The sequence below is a fragment of the Xiphophorus hellerii genome, chromosome 8 (assembly GCF_003331165.1).
Source record: "Xiphophorus hellerii strain 12219 chromosome 8, Xiphophorus_hellerii-4.1, whole genome shotgun sequence".
Lineage (NCBI taxonomy): Eukaryota > Metazoa > Chordata > Actinopteri > Cyprinodontiformes > Poeciliidae > Xiphophorus > Xiphophorus hellerii.
In genome coordinates, this window is record NC_045679.1 from 23070312 (window position 1) to 23087340 (window position 17029).

Genomic DNA, 17029 nt, shown 5'->3' on the forward strand with positions numbered 1-17029 from the left:
TTTTAAACTGCCCTCTTGTTAATCATTATATCACCCTTCAAAAAACTTTGCGCTTTCACAATCAACAGTTTGGATTTCGTCCGCAGCCTTATTGATTTGGTGTTCGGAAACTGCCCGAGCAGAGTTTGCTCGGTTTGAAAAATAAAGAAAAAATCACATGAAAAAAGTTATTGAATATATATATTTATATATATATATTTTATGCAATTTTAGTTCTTTCTCAGCAAGAGTCCAACTACACCTGCGATACAACGGGTAATCCTAAAGTCAAGAATTTAGACCTAAACATAAACCTAAAAGTTAGAAAAGACACAAATGACTGAAGTCTACATGTCTTTAATGTTGTTATTCAGTGTAACCACATTATCACAATATACAACCTTTTACAAAAGAATTCATTGGCTTTTTCATATTTTGAAACCATAATGTATTTTTGGGAGGCTTTTGGGATAATGCTTATCAGTAAAGTGAAAAACAAACACATGTTTTTTCCGCGGTTTTCACAAATAAAATCCTCCAAAGTGAGGCATGGACTTGTTTTCGCTTTTGAGTCTTCCACCTTTGCACATCTAGACACAAAAATCTTTGCTCATTATTTTTTTTGCGAAATATCTCACTCTCAGGCAGAATGGATGGATACAGTTGTGCCATGTTGTTCTCACTGTTAGACGATGTATTGGTCAGAGTTCTGTGAGATGTTTATAGCTTATTTTAATTACCCAATCCTGTGTTACACCTATCCAGAGCTGACCTGTTGTCCATGATGCTTTTTATTCCCTTATTTATCATGTCCACAATCAGAGCTGTAAAATCAAAATACACATTTATACAGCATTAAGCACTTTTTGGAGAATTCATGGAGTTTTCGAAGCTAAATGTGACATAAACAACGAGGCCCGCATATATTTTGCTTTAAATCTGTTCGGTTTTTCCTCAAGGTGACGGGAAGCTACTGACAGACATATCTAGTGCTGGATGAAGAAATATTTTGAAGGATGCTGTTTGTCTTTTCTTTCTCTACATAAGCAAAGAATATTAATAACTTAAGTTATTTTAGTTTTTTGTCAGTTGGAGAAAAACCCGATCGCTTCTGTCTTTCCACGATTGTGAAACCACACAAACATGTCCTGACCAAAGCGAGCAAATATTTGATGTTTCATTTTCCTCTCCCTCATTTTCTCTCTTTCTCTCTCTCTTTCTCTTGTTAAATGTTGTAACACTTTGGCATACTGAAGCCATGGTGTATTTGGGTCACCATGCAAGAAAAATCCCCTATTGATACCAGAATTGTAGAAATCAGGGAGGGGGGGAAAAAATCTGGAAACGTGAACAAAAAAATTCTGTTGCAGTGAAACTCTATGTCCACAGGACGGCGACATTGAGCATCAAACGCCAAAACTGATCTATGAGAGATTTACCAGTGCTTGGATTTCATGTTAGATGACTGAAGAAAAGCATGATGTGTAGCAGAATCATTGTACAATACACAAATCTTAGCTCTTTTTTTTTTTCCTTTCTGGATTAAAAAATGTTAAGCGAATCCTTGCACAATGTACAGGAAGTTTCAAGCTGTTGCACTCGGCGACCCGTCATGTGATCTGGGAAGCTTTTGCTGAGTCTGCGGTTACAAACTGCAGCGAAGTGTGTCTTCATTCCCAATAAAGAGTGAGAACAGAACACTTCTCACTCCGCGGAGCCGTAAGGAGTATCAAATTCATAAGTGGGCAGAATTATGATGAAATTTGCTGAATCATTGCATAAAAAGACTCGGAGGACAAACCTCTGCTTTCATCCATCTGAGGGAGGAAAAGGAAAAAAAAAAACCTGATGATAAATTCCACATTATTCAGCACGCTGACAAGTACTTTCCTGCTGACTTAAGTAAACAGTCACAGTATTCCCTGACGGGTCCACAGAGAGTCTGGGAGTTGCCCCTGCACTGATTATTGCACGCATCTTGCGAGAAGAGCTGGGGTAGTTTGGGGGGGTATGTGGTCATAGCCCAGTGAAGAAGCACAAATATGTGCTGAAGTCACCACTTTTTACAAGTTCCTGCAGTTTCCTCACAACTTTGTCAGGAAACCAGGGGGTAGGTAAGGTTCTTGGCCAACGTTTCTCCTGACTAGAAAGACTTCCTGTTTTTCAGAAGAACCTTGGAAGCGTGCATAGATTGTTTTGGCACAGTTGTATAGAGTTTTTGTTTTGTAAAATGTGTGCTATATCCAATAGAATATGATGGCGGGAATTGTGCTCTGTTACTTGGATTTTTTTTTTTTTTAGATATTTAGTCCAGGGTGGTGGGGATGGTGGTGGTGGTGGGGGGGGGGGGGGGGGGGGGGGGGGGGGGAGGTTGTAGTTACGGAACAGAGAGGGAGACAAAGGATAAAATCTAAGTCAACCTCAATTATGGCCCAGAGATAAGTGGCTATCTTAAGTTCTGGCTGCGGTGGATGAAGTGGCGGCGAGTTCCAGAATTGACGCCCTTTAAATGCTTGGTGCCTGAACCGTGTGGCCTTCATGTCAAACTGAGGAAAGAACAAATCCCAGCTCGTCTTTGTCAGCATTTAATCATAAAAATAAAACTCCCGGTGGCTTCGTCCTCATCTGTGTCACCTGTTCCCTGTTTGTGAAGTCGACTTTCCAACACTTTTTTTTCCATTCATCTCAAAACTGCAGCTTTAGGAATGACATTCAACAAATCTCCTGTTGTACAATAAAACGTTTCAGGCATGTGCTGCTGAATTAACTCATCGATAGAGAAAGAAAGGATATGTCTCATGTTTCATTTCCTAATTCCCCCCCTTCCTCCTCTGCAGGATCAAAACGGTAAGACTGTCTTCCAGATTGGATGTCATATTAACATTGTGAAGTGGCCCAGTCAAAGTCCAGACTGGAACTATTTTACAGTGTTCTAAAGATTAGGGTCATAGTAAGGAGACTTTCCGACCCCAAAAGCTTGGAGCTCATTGGCAAAGATAAACAATTAAATTAGCGTCATACTAGAAGCAAGTAACAAATTAAATGAAGGGTTTGCTGATTTTTCCAATATTTCTTCTAGAATGGAAGAACACAGTGGACCTAAATCTTAAATACTTCTAAATTCTCAACTTGAAAGTACGTCCCATCAAAAAAAACAAATACTAATAGTAGGAATTAGTGATATTGATTTTTATTTTGGCATTTTGGGACCACCTCAAAATGGAAAATACTCTGTAAGGGCTAAGAAACTTGGTCAATTCTAAATTCACAGCAGCGTATTAACACTATTATATCCACACATGCAAACACTAAACTTAGTCCAAATTTGCCTTTAAAAGCTAATATATGAAAGCTTATTCTAATTGAAAGATCTTTCTCAGGTTTAAGCTCTATGTCTATTGGAAAGCTTCCTTTTATTAAGTTGTAGGTTATGAAAATGTTTCGTCCCGTGGCTGATCGCTCCACAAAGGGAACGTCAGACTCCAGGCTCGTCGGTAATCTGCTCTTCTGTCACCAGAACACAGGATAAAAAGCAGGAAGCACATCCTTCCTGTGTCCTCTTCGCTCTCACTTATCTGCCGCCCAACTTATAGCACAATTATACTGTACATGTCGTTACCAGAAAGGCCACGAAGGTCTGTTTGCCTCACGTGATGACCTTTCACCCTAAATCTGGGCTTCAGCGTACGTGGAGGAAAATAACCGATTTGTAGAAGTAGTTTAAAAAAAAAAGGGATTATCAATTGCAGCTGCAGAAAAGATTTTTCTCAAGGAACCTAAGTTTGTCTTTAGGTGATTTTTCTTTAACTTTACAATTTCATTTTTACAGTTGATCTTGTGTTGAGGATCTTTTAATCGTCATTCTACTGAGAATTTAACCTTATTCATATGAGAAAATGATTAGGCTTTCAAGCAAAAAACAAAGCATACATTTTTGTTTTTATTATACAAAAGCCCTGCTATTTTTATGCTTTTGTTTAATCATGATGATGTGCTTCATTCATTATTTGCCCACTTGTTAAATGCCAAAAGGGCAACTACCTTCCAGATCCAACCTGTTTGCCAAACCAATAGTAGTTCCACACACACACTCTACACTTTAAGCAGTTAGAAAATAAGGTGTACTTTGGTAAATATTGACATTTTTTGAATTAATAGTTATCTAAAACATATTTGTAAAGCATTTTTATGTGACGACTCACCGTAGCACTTAACCGCAAGTTTACAGAAGTGAAAGCGAACCAGAACAGAGAAATGAGCCACAATGACATCATCGCTGATGTCAGCGTTGACGCCGACATGCATCCAGTTTACATTCAGGCTCCAAAGGGTTTTTCTTTTTATGTTGACTAACTGCCAAGTTCTCAGTCGATGTACGATGCAAACCCCGGTTTTAAGCTAATGGCCCGTCTCTCCTTCTCTAATTATCCAAAACAAACGTTCACTGATGCTTGTGCAAACAGCAAACAGAGCCACTTCCTGCGACTCGCAGATTCTCTTCCTGGGAACGTCGCAACGGCTACCGTCTGCTTACAGCAGCAAAGACAAAAACCATCATTACTGAATCACTGGATGACATCAAAGGTGTTCACACAAAGGAAGATGGTGGACCGCTTACAGCTGTCGGTTTTCTGGAACTGGAGTCAGATCAGTACGCAGCGGAGGAAATGTCGGGCCTCCACTTTAAAAAATTCTGCTGCGTTGGCAGGAGTGGGGCTTTAGTTTCCCTGCTTCTAGTCCCTTAGTCTTCCCTCATTGTTCCTTTTCATAATATGATTTCATTGTTGTTCATTTAAAGCATAAATCGCATAAGTTCAAACGTGCAGCACTGAGATGTTTATGCGTCAAAAGTCTAGCTTGTTTTTATACCACTATTCCCAATAGAGTACTGTAGCTTAAAATGATATTCTCTAAATCACAACAACTAATGTCCTCGTTTGGTTTCTCACATAAAGACCCAAAAATGTCGCATAACAAATGTGGGAAAATTTGGGCACCGATTCCAAATGACTCACATTATCCCACCATAATCCCGCTTTCTCAGAAATAAGCAGTGTAAACACACTTGAAGCTTTTAAACTCCTCTGAAAAGTGTGGCATGTATTTTCCTTAGAAAAACTTCCACACAGGACGCCGCTGCCATTACCATGTTTTACAGTGGGAAGGGCATATTCAGGGCGATGTGTTTTGCTAGGTCTCCCAAACACTCCCAAAACGTTCAGTTTCTTCTTTCTTCCTCCACATTTTTGCTACATTTCCTACATGACTTGTAACCATTTCTTGTTTTTAACTTCAACAACTTCTTTAATTTCCCCCTCTTCCATAAAGGCCAGATTTGTGGAGTGGATTATTTCACTGTCAAGAAATTCTCCCACCTTAGTAAGTGGCTTGTTAGCTTTCTTGTGTTTTGTGAATGTTAGTGTCTTCAACATTTGAGTCACCGTAGTCGTCTTCTTACTTTTTTCTTCTTCTCCGCTTCATCTTTTGGAGAAGGATTCTTTCGCGTGCATAAAGAATTGCGGTTTTAGAATCGCTCCACCTTTTGTTCGCTGGGCTTTCTCTCCTTGAAGCCGCTTTTGTGTGTGGCGTGATGAACCCTTTGCTCTGAAATCCTCTGTTTGTGGGTAGAGCTGGATAATGACACGTCTACTTCCTGATCTCTGCTTGGCTTACACTTGTGACCCAGCGTGTCTTGGTGTGGAAATCTTGGTCGTTTTCAATGCTGTTCAGCTCATAACCGTATTCAGAACTGAAACTTTTTTAACTTTTCAAACCTGTTTGGGTTTGTCTTGACTGCATAAAGACGAGTAGTTAGTTACTTTAACAGGTCCTGCTGGTTCACAACACATTTAAAATAGCAACAACTAGCCATTAACCTGCTTGATGAGGCGGTGAGGAGGCGAGCCACACCTGTCTACAAAGTAACATTTGAGGTGGTCACCAATGATTCAGCCTGGGTCAAGTTTTTAAGCTTTTTAAAACATTATTATAGGCCCTTTAAATCAATTTCAAAGCTCTGTGCTAGAAGACAACATATTTTTGTTGCTAGCTAAAGACGTACTGTGAAAATGCTTACATACATATATTAAGGTCCTTGTGCTTTCATGTCTGTCTGTATGTTGACCTTTTACACTGTTCACACTTTATTTTTCTCTCTTACTCCAGATTTTAGACTCAGCAGACATAGGAACAACCAGCAGCTTTCGAAAAGCTAAGTTGCTTATTGCCCCGTTGAAGCAATTAACCATTTCAGTTGCTTCATCCATTGACAAGGCCTTGTCTCCTGTCAATCAGCCAGGTGCAACAGCTCAGTGAGGAGTGCAGCCATTGGATCTGCACCTTTTGTCAACCGGTGAAGCGACCGGTGGGCTGGGTCGGTTGGTTTGCTATACCAACCATGTAAACGGTGCATCTGTTGGGGCGCACCTGACTGAAATAAACAAATAAAATGATGTTTTTTTGAATGGCAAGGTTGTTTTAAAAATAAAAAATAATAAGGTCAGTAAATTGACAGATTAAAAAAAAAAAAAACCCCAGCAGGTAACCTCTAGCGCTTTTATTTATCAATAGCTAATGAAATAATGCGCTCGGATCGTTGCTTTCCATTTAATAGCAAACTCCCACACAGCTCGTCGTATGATGTTCCCGGATGATCCGCCAATAGTGTTCTGTCCACACTCCATTTTATTTGCATACATAGACTTGCGCAGGTATTCATTTTAGAAGTGCAAAACTTAACTGTTCCATATTTTTTTGGCCAGGGGTCATGAATACCTCCATATAATCCAGCTCACATAAGTAGTTATGTTTATAACCAAAACTACAGAACAAAGGGTAGGAAATTTATGTAAGAAAACAAAACATAACAGGGATTGCCACCAAGATATAGAGCGAGCTTGGTGGGGAACCCTTATAAATATGACTTATAAGACTTGTTCAAGGGTATTATTATTGTTTTCTTTCTTTATTCATTTGTGTGTGTGTGTGTGTGTGTGTGAGTGAGTGTGTACCACAGGTTGTTTTTGACCCCTTATTGCAGGCCCCACATCCAAAACTTGATTATTATTTTTTTTTAACAAACTGAAATACTGCAAAACTTCAATATATACCCCTAAAATTAAATGATTAGTTTGAGTAAGACTATACCATATCTCATAAAGTGTATATTTTTCCCTTAATCAATTTGTCAATTAAGCTTAAACAGCTGCCTAAAATTTCAAATGTAGCAACAACAACAAAAAAAAAGGAGCCTTTTTTTTTCTGGGTCCTTCTCTCCCAGAAGTGACCCCGCCCCTCTGCCACTTTAAAGCCGCAGTGAGTCAGTCGGTGAAGAGTTAAAGGTTGGAGCTGGCAGCAGTCTGCCCTGTGTGTCCACGGTATTTAGCAGGAAAAAGTAAGACTCCTGCTCGCTGTCCTAAGCTAGGTTTGTGTTTTGGTTTTGTGTTTTCTTCCTCATTTTGCCGCCGAGGTGCGACGGCGACAACGAAGTAGCTCGTCGTGTCACCGCGCGCGTTCAAACAGGTACGTCACTGTGTCGTTTGACGACGTTTTTCCATCAATCAGCAACACTACAGGTTGTTGGTTTGGTGATACAACAGAGCTACTGAAGTGTCTATGAGTTGCTCGTCTCACTGTAGCGAGTGTAAGACATTTTTTGGAACCGTCATAAACCTTGTTTTTGTCACTTAAACTGTATCCAGACATCACTAATGCATTGTTTCCCTCTGACTCATAACATTTTCTGCAGCCTCTGGTCTAAGCGCGCACCCTTTTACCTCAAGTGCTTCATTTGATTCTGGGAGAAATTCAAAGGTGTATTTTTAGCTGCGCACCGCCTCGGAGAATTTATGTTTTAATTCTGAAAGCATTTTTTGGAAGCGACTGCCCTTCGTGTTCACAGCGGGCCCTGCGGTGTTTCACCATCTCATTCATTCGCAGACTTGACTCATTCCCTGATTTCCTCCAGATGTGCAGAAGTTTACGTTTCCTGATGGCCCTACATTGTGACACTTCTGCACTCAGCACTGCCATAATTCCGCTGACGCAGAGATTCACGCTTGTTCCCTCTGGTCAAGTTTAACTTGTTGTGACACCAGTACGTTTAAAAAAAAAAAAAAAAAAAAAAAAAAACCTTCCAGACTTTACATTTTCCTCCTGACAGGCACTCCTTGAGATTTTTGTTAAAATGTAACTCTGTTATATCCAGGAAGTGCTGACATTACACCAGTTTTATTAGGCTCTGCCTCAAGTCAGAAGGACTTCTGCCACAGCTGTGCTTGATGGCCGAGAACAATCATGTGTCAGGATTATCTGAGTGATGAATTAACAAGCTTTCCAGTTTGCCTTCCGCAGTTTCCAAGCACAACAAAATCAGCGAGTGTGTGTGTCAGAGTGGCCTGCAGTAATTTACATGGCAAATGATGGGGCCAACACATCCTGCTGTGCTACTTGGTGTGTGTTCAACACCATCACTGGTAGATAATGTCAAGGTTTATTGTTTTACAGTTGCGCAGTAGCTGTTGTAAAGAACTGTACAACTAAAACCCAGATACTTTATTCTTTTCTTTTTAAACCAAATGAGTAGCAAGTCAGATGGAGGGTCAGCTGTGGAGCCTCCCACCCCTCTGCTTTGTGTGATCAGGTGTTGCTCATTGCCAGATGATTATTGGCACCAAGCTGCAGCACATTTGCTGACTGCCAGGTATGCTGTCTTTTATCTCTCTCTGTATCAGTCTCATTTCTTCTGCTCCTAAACTTATCTGGTTTTGATAGTCTGGCATTCCTCCTCCAAGGCTTAAGCATAAGAGGACTGTGGGCAAACCATCATTCTAAAGGCACCAATTTCCTCTTGTTCCTGCTCAGCTGGGCATCACGAGATCCCTTGCTCTGCTAGCGTAAGATTAACCTTAGGTAATTGCTCAACCTTTGGCCGTTTCCAACCTTTGGTCTGCTCAACGGTAGTCACGGGCTCTTTACATCTGCGCTTTAGCCAGTGTTCCCTCTGGAGCCGGTCCTTGAGGTATGTCTGTTAACTGGGTACGGCAGGATTTGTGGCTGTGAGGGCCCTGGTGGCTCTGTGAGCTTTCTGTTGTAGCTGATTGCTTGTAATTGCAAGTCTTCTGCAGTGATGATTTGACTCATTAGATGCGTCTGTGCTGTAACAAATGTAAATCATTTGTGTGGGTACCACAGATTGTCTAACTTCTGCTGCGTTGCTTGTTTTCTGGGTCAGTGGTTTGACTGAACATGGGCAGGCACATTTGGGATTTTTCTCCAGCAATGTTGATTTATTCTGGAAAACTTTTGATCAATCTGTGCAGTCGAGTATTTAGGTGCATAATGAACGGTCAGGATGGTGTTTGTTAATAAGATGTTAAACCACATGGTCTTGGCAGCATTGCATTTTTAAATATTCCACTTTAAGTAAACTATTGCAATGCAATATTGCATTTTAGTTTTGTTTTTTTTCCCTTTTAAGGGAAGGTCAAAGTGTCTTGTGGTCTTGAGGTTTTTTTTTATTGGTCATAATGGCTTGTTTCTGATGGGTGCTTTATATGGTTGTAAACATTTTATTGCATGTAGTTTAACTTGCTTCTGAGGAAATGAATGAAGCTCTTCATCAATTTCTTAACTACAGTCTAATGTCACGTTCTTCTTTTTTTTAAGCAGACTTACCAGGAGTCCTTAATTTCAAGCTTATTTTCCACCAATGCTTATCTCTGTCCACTTCACTTTTTCTACTCCAGACGAACAAAAAGAGAAGGATGAGTGGGTGTTAGGTCATATGCCTGGTTGACGCGTCTCTGCTTTGCAACACTGAGCTGCAGCCTGCTTCACCTAGGATTGTCGCTTGTCCCGTAAAGTTGGACCCCTTCACGCGATGTCTGCAGAGGTGGAAAACGGTGTACCAGCAACCGCTGACCCAAGTTCCCCAGCCTCAACCAGCAGCCCACCCCCATCTCCTCTGACGGCCACACCCAAGGGCCTGTTGAGAAAAGAGAAGAGGAAAGGTCAGCTGAATAACTTTATTACTGCCTTACTTAGGGCTCTTAATGAGCCAATTTTAAAAGGGAGGGGAGTTTTTAGCATACCAGAATAAAGGCTTGGGTAACTCTACAGACCTCTCTCAAATGGTGTTAAAGGACCTTCACTGGGGGAATAAAGAGCTTGTGTAAATTCTAGGAACGCTAATGGATTTTAAACCATGAGTTAATATGATTTGTATGCCATTCATTTGATTTGGGTGTGGTGGAACAACGAGGAATCTTGAGATTTTTATTTTTTTTAAAAACACAAACGGTCTTTCTTTGCCCCCGGTTACTAGCTACACAGCACAACTACTTTCTGTAGTTATTATAATCAAACATTGCAAGTGTTTGAAATCTCACTTTTCAAACTAGAAAAGTTGGTACAGAGTATTGAGCTGCAGCGAGCACCTGCAGCCAGAAGAAGCTAACAGGCTACAACCCTGACTGTTCTTGATGGTGAGCCAAGACGATGTTTGAAGACTGCTTGTTTGTCCTGAGAAATTTGTTTTTTTTTAAATCGCTTTGTAGCAATTTATCGTGCGTGTATAAGATTTAATTTTCTGAAAAGTGACTGTTGTGGGTTGGTCACTTGCTATGCACAAAGAACCAGAAGTCTTGCTAATGGAACATAACGAAATGCGCCACTATCTGAATTTTGTAGCTGGGCTTAAATTCCTCATGCGACAAGTAGGCTTGCACAGTAAAAAGACTTTCACACAAACATTTCGATCGACTTGTGTGTCAGATATCAATATTTAACTCTGTAGTTCCAGTTGATTTAGCACCTGTAAAACTGTAATACTAGTTTTTGTTTTATCTGAAAGACTTGTGACCCATTACGTTCCTTTTGCAGTCTTGGTCCACCCAAGGTCTGGGTAATGAATGGAGCCTACAACAGGATGTGTCCTGTCTGCGTTTACAAGCAACGATTACAGTCGATTTCCTGTTTTCCTGTACTATGCGGAACTGAACTCATAAATTTTCTACTAGCAGGAAGTGGCTCAGTTACTCCGGGCTCATCAACACTGAAATTAGAAGTCAGAATAATTAAAATATGACATCATATAGTGTCTTTGGAGCTGATGCACAATTGATGTAGCATTTTTGGTCTGTCTGAAACTGCTTGTCAAAATGTTAAATATGTAACGGTTTAAGCGCATAATAAACATTTTTCTGTTTTTAGTTGTGGAGAAGACAGATGAGTACCTCCTGAGCAGGTTTCAGGGGGACGGTGTGAGGTACAAAGCCAAGCTCATCGGTATCGATGACGTCTCCGAGGCCCGTGGAGACAAAATGTGCCAGGACTCCATGATGAAGCTCAAGGTACGGCATGACAGTCGGAACTTCAGCTGGAGTCAAATCTTTTTTTAACTTTTAATATTGTTCCTGTGTGCTTGTGGTGGACTATATGAACAAATTTCCTGCAATGGAACAAATTTTAATTTTTTATTTATTTTTTTCCCCCCCCCTGCAGGGGATGGCGGTCGCTGCTCGGTCCCAAGGCAAGCACAAACAGAGAATCTGGGTCAACATTTCCATGTCCGGTATAAGGATCATTGATGAAAAGTCGGGAGTGAGTCTAGTTTAATGTTGCAAGTGGAGGATTACTGTTTGCGTTTCAGATAACTCACTGTGAAATGCCCCCTTTTTTTTAATCAGGTAATTGAACATGAGCATGTGGTGAATAGAATCTCCTTCATTGCCAGAGATGTAACGGACAACAGAGCGTTTGGATATGTATGTGGGGCTGAAGGACAGCATCAGTTCTTTGCCATAAAAACAGCACAACAGGTAACGACATGAGCAGTAAATCTAAGATTCACACAGGCAGCGCTGAGACTTTTGTTTTCTGTGGAATTACACAGGCAGAACCTTTGGTCATCGATCTGAAAGATCTTTTCCAAGTAATCTTCAACACGAGGAAGAAGGAAGCAGAGTCCTCAGAGAAGGTAACATTTTTGCTTTAAGCTGCAACTTCCTCTGCCTCCCTCTTAAAGTTGGGCACGGTCTGTATTTCTTTGTGGAGGAACAAAGCAGTTTGTCTTAATCTGGCCTAGCTGCCAAGATACAATCTGTACTGCATGTACCTCCTGAAAATCAACAGTGCCGCTCGATGTTCTGTCAGGGAATCGCATTCTCATTCTTCTAGTTCACTGACCAGGTTCATGTTGGCAAAATTTATTGAAGGTATAATCATTGACATTGTAACTCTCTTCACAGGCTCAAAATGGCTCTGCAGTTGCAGAGGTAAGCTCGCTAAAGCTTCTTGTTTTCAGGAAAGTTAGACTTCCTCTTAATATTCTCCTCTCTCTCATTAGAATTGTGACAATAATGAATCAAAGCCTGCACAGGTAGGAATTCCTATGTGTCTGGGATTTATTTAAATTTTTTTTTTTCCCCGTGTGTGTTCGCTTTAATATTTGTGTGTTTTAATATCCAGCCGGTGGAACAGCTCGACCTTTTTGGAGACATTAAAACTCCCCCAGACATCAGGGCTCCAGAAGTAAGTTTGCAGCTGCTGTGTTATCTCCATCTGGGCAAACTCTATTTTTGGAGTCATATTATGGCATCTTAATATTAATACTTTGTATCTGTGTGTGCCACTGTCTTTTTGTCATAACACTTGCTAAAAATCCAATTTGAAAAAAAAAATGACTTTACTGTTTTTTAAAAAAAATTGTAATATTTAAACATCATACTAAAAAAAATTTTCTGGAGGTAATCAACCTGTTTAAGAATTTGGGTAATTCACCTTTTACCAATCTTATAGTTCGTCTTACCCTTAAAGCTGCTACAAGTTTTACTGTTTTTTCTTTTAAACCCCTGAACATTTTTAATATGCTACTTCAAGAAACTACCAGTGTTTTATTTATTCAACAATGATTGACACAAACAAAAATAAAACGTTGGGTGCATGATTTTTAGATTTGTTGCCCACATTAAATCGAAGATATTTTTCCAAAGATCAATAAAACCTTCTGAAAATATTCCTACTCAAACTTCCAAATATTGAGGGGGAAAAAAATCTTTATGCATTTTATTGTAGTTTTCAGTACTAAATATAGGGAAGTGCATAAATATGAAGTAGGAGGGAAAACTATTGATAGGCTTTCAAATACCTCCTATATATAAAGTGTAAATGTGTCTTTAGCTCTCATTACTCCTTCAGAAGATGCCTATTGGTTAATGGTCCACTAGCGTGTGCCACTATATCCATACAGCTGTTTTTTTGACTGCTTTGTATTCTAATCTGGGATCTTTGGCAAGATTAGAAAATTATAATTTAATTGTTTAAAGAATTAAGATTATGGTCTTAAACTGTGCAAAGCTGGTGGCGATTTAGCCAATCTGGTAACCGCTGAATGCAAATGCACGTCACACTGCTGTGATATTTTCCTTCTACTTTACAGTAACACCAGACTGTCCATCACATAATCTCAAAATTCAATTGAAAGCCTTTGTGGGCACATAATTCTACAGAGCTTTTAATGTTTTAGTCCCCTCACTACACCCCTAAAGTGCGTTTCTGGCCTAATTGCCAAATGTATTTGCACACCGATATGTTTGGTTAAAACCTTTGACTTGTAGCAGCTTTAAATAACCTGTCTCTCACACCATGTGATTGTTAATATGCACTCTCTGAAATTGATCTATTGATCTCTCTTTCTCTCACTGTCCATGTTAACCAGGAATCTAATGACATTCTGTTGCTGGACTTTTCTGCTGGAGTTGACAGCAATCAAAATTGCATAAAGGATACCTCTTTTCTGAACTCCCTTGGCCCTGACTGTGAAGCACCCACACATTCTAAAAATACATCAACTTTTGGCTACTTTCCTGCTCCAGATAGTGATCCATTTGGAGATGACCCCCTTTCTAGTCAACCCAATAGTTTTGTACCTCATAATGCACATCAGTCACCTACGAATAATCTTAACGTTACTTCTGACGACACCGTTAAGACAAATCTTAATAGTTTAAATGGAGAGACTGGGAAAAATCTGCAGATGAACGAACTATCCGGTAAATCAATGATACTTGCACTCAATAATGGACAGTGGCCACTAGGGGGTAGTATAACACAGGGCACTGGGATAACGATGATGGACGGGAATGAATGTCAACAAGGAATTTCGGCCAAAAACCCATTTTTTGACTCTTCTTTGAAAACGTCCCCCGTCTCTTACAACATAAGTAACCCAGAAGCACCGGTGACCCATAGCAACGACTCTGTCGTCATAAGCCCACCTCCACAGAACTTTAAGTCTGGACGAGGTCGAAGGAATGCAAAGGTGAAATCACACAGCCGGCAGAGTTACAGCGGGGTTGCATGAGGCTGGGGTTTACATCTAACATCACCTTTTCACGGTTCTATTGGGTACAAGGACAGTTTGACTGTCTGCGTGTAGATGCCATGCAAGGCCCGAGTGACTTCTGACTCTTTCAGGAAATGTTCTTTATCTCTATGCTTGCACTGGTGGTTTGATCCGGCTTTGAAACACTGCATTTTGACTGTGCTGCTGAACGACCACTTTTTTTTTTTCTTCCTTTTTTTTCACCTTGGCTCTTAACCTATTTTTCTAACATTCATGCTTCAAGTGACTAAAGAGCACTGGTAAGTGTTGAAGCATGCTTACACATCAGTAATCAGGGTTTTACTTTGAGCATGCTAGATTACATTTCAGCAGTCTTGGGTAAATATTTTTGCAATTCTGTGTTGTGGACAAAATCCCTCATTGGTATCTTATTTTGTTTAACTAGGCTGGGTCAAGTGATCTGTTTGGCGCAGACCTATTTGGTGCTTCTTCTGAGACGTCTCCAGCTGACCTTTTCAACAATACACCTACAAATGTTGTTCCTTCATCCATGGCTGCTCTGGGTAATTAGCTTTGTTTTCTTTCTCTCCCCAAGTTTGGGTAAATTTACTGTAAACTTATTATTTATTTTGTACATCCAGGCAATCTTCAGTTGGGTCCACCAGCAACAAGTGTACCTGCTATGGGCATGTGGGGTTCCTCCCCTGCTCCAGCCACAATGTACCACATGCCTGGAATTGCTGCTCCTGGCCCTAGACCCAACTTTGTGCCACCAGCTCCCTTTGCTGTTGCCATGCAACCCCCCACCTGGGGTCCGCAGGTGGCACCCCAGTTCAGTGTCCCACCCCTCTCTCCACCTCACCTCCAGTGGGCTCAGCCGGCTGCCTCCAATCCCTTCCAAACGATGGGAGACCAGGGTCCATCACGCCCCCCTCCGAGGCCGCCTGCCAAGGAGACCCCGGCCCGAGTGGAAAACAGTGCCTTCACTGCTTTGGATCCTCTTGGAGATAAGGAGAAGAAGAGTGGGAAGGACATGTTCAAGAACTTCCAGCTCGCCAAACCTCCCGCTATCCCAGCCAGGAAAGGGGAACTTGCATCAAGTGCTGCTGCACCCGCCACAAAAGAGTCTGAGGCATTCGATGAATACTTTTCCAATAAAGTGGGTGTGGCCCAGGACGCTGCAGACCATGATGACTTCGACATCGGTCGGATGTCTTCGCTTGCTAATAATGGTAAGATAGCTCAGGGTTTTAAAATAAAGGAATAACGTAGATTTATTTTTTGAAGTGAGATTGATCAGTAATAGTTCCCTTATGTGTTGATGATGCAGTATGGGATTTTCATAGCAAAAAATGACGGGCTGTATGTACCCTTTCCATTGGGTTTTTTCACATTTGAGCTGAATTTCTTCGGGTGGTTTTCAACCAGGCCAATCAGGGAACCGAAGTTGTGAACTTTTTTTTTTTTTCTTCTCTCTAGAGAGAGTGATTGGTTAAAATTGAAAACTTCAGAGACCATGCTAGCAAGCAATCGTTTCTCAAAAGTAGAGGATCCAGATCCCTTGGTTAAAATGTAGAACAAGGGGCTGGCCTTTTATCATGCTGGCTTGATATCTGGTTATGTTGTATGTATTGACCAGATCTAATCAATGCATCTTGAGTTTTAGATTGTCTGGAAGATGGAGACCTGGAAAGTAACAAACATACAGTCATTTGTGCTGTTGCATAATTATTGACTTGTTCAAAACTCCTTATTTGGGTTGCTAGTTAACCTTTCAGTACTCCAAGAACTTTTCTCTGAAATCACAACACATAATGGAGTCATAACTGGCATTGCCTTCATGCAAACCATTTTACAGTACATTCTAAGAAACCCAAGTTTCTTTCTAGATGCTGCAAAGCAAGTACCTGTGCAAACTCCTGCTCCAAGTTTGACTCCTGGCCTCTTTGATGCCGCCTTCTCTTCTGCTCCAGTTCCCAACAATTCAGCACAAACGCTGGGGCAAGGCTTCGGTCAGGACATGTTTGATAAAGCCTTTGGCGCCCCAGATCCTAATCCTTTTGGAGCACCCATGGTAAGGAAACTTGATCAGTAAGATGTTGCATTCTCTCAGATACTCTTGGTGATGAAATGCATTTCTTTGGCAGAATACAGTTGCTCAGGCCCCTGGTTCCTCAGGTGCCTTTGGAGATGCATTTGGTAATCCTTTTGCTTGACCACAGGTTGGCGCATGAGTAAGTACCTGTTTGCTTGTTCCTTACTTCATAAGGGAACAAACCTAACTCCTTTTTTTTTTTTTATGCTTTACAGGGGCAAACAAAGCTCTCCACCTCAAACTTATCTTCAGGACAAGCTGCCATGTGCAAGACAATCCAAATGAACTTATTCTTGTCCCTGAATCACCCTTTTTTTTTTTTTTTTTTTTTTGTCTTCAACACACCAACCTTTGACTGTTGTTCCTGTTGACTGATCCACTTGGTAAATGCTTTGGTATGATCTTCTGATGAAAGGGTTGTGATGTTTAAATGTTCACTGCCAATGCTATCTTTGTAAAAGAAATAAATCTGAAATTATGCAGTAAATTGTTTGATCTGTTGCTTCCTTTGCAAAGAATCAAGAATTACAATTGGCTTTTCTATCCTACAAGAGGTGAAGTGAGTTGACTGACTTGCTCTCTGAGAACATGGACATTTGTATATAGATTTT

At 40.7% G+C, this 17029-nt stretch overlaps 1 protein-coding gene across 5 annotated transcripts; it reads left to right on the forward strand.

Moving 5' to 3' along the window:
• The first annotated feature begins 7288 nt into the window (after window positions 1-7288).
• Window positions 7289-16905, forward strand: dab2 (DAB adaptor protein 2). 5 transcript variants are annotated; one of them, XM_032569914.1, is made up of 15 exons: window positions 7289-7500; window positions 9726-9989; window positions 11191-11330; window positions 11482-11580; window positions 11667-11798; window positions 11873-11956; window positions 12228-12254; window positions 12326-12358; window positions 12448-12510; window positions 13697-14299; window positions 14769-14886; window positions 14965-15555; window positions 16213-16397; window positions 16468-16557; window positions 16634-16905. In XM_032569914.1, the coding sequence occupies exons 2-14, from the start codon at window positions 9860-9862 to the stop codon at window positions 16537-16539; spliced, it is 2277 nt and encodes a 758-aa protein (XP_032425805.1). In that variant the 5' UTR covers window positions 7289-7500; window positions 9726-9859; the 3' UTR covers window positions 16540-16557; window positions 16634-16905. The 5 variants fall into 5 exon arrangements, with proteins under 5 accessions (XP_032425805.1, XP_032425809.1, XP_032425808.1 ...); XM_032569918.1 differs by having other exon boundaries at window positions 16471-16557; XM_032569917.1 differs by having other exon boundaries at window positions 9821-9989.
• Window positions 16906-17029: the final 124 nt, after the last annotated feature.

What these genes read in the sequence shown, in the direction of transcription:
- dab2 (XM_032569914.1), top strand. Translation starts at nt 9,860, where the DNA reads ATGTCTGCAGAGGTGGAAAACGGTGTACCAGCAACCGCTGACCCAAGT. An exon ending in ATGAATCAAAGCCTGCACAG is followed by an intron (nt 12,359 to 12,447) that starts GTAGGAATTCCT and finishes TTTAATATCCAG; the next exon opens with CCGGTGGAACAGCTCGACCT. An exon ending in CAGACATCAGGGCTCCAGAA is followed by an intron (nt 12,511 to 13,696) that starts GTAAGTTTGCAG and finishes CATGTTAACCAG; the next exon opens with GAATCTAATGACATTCTGTT.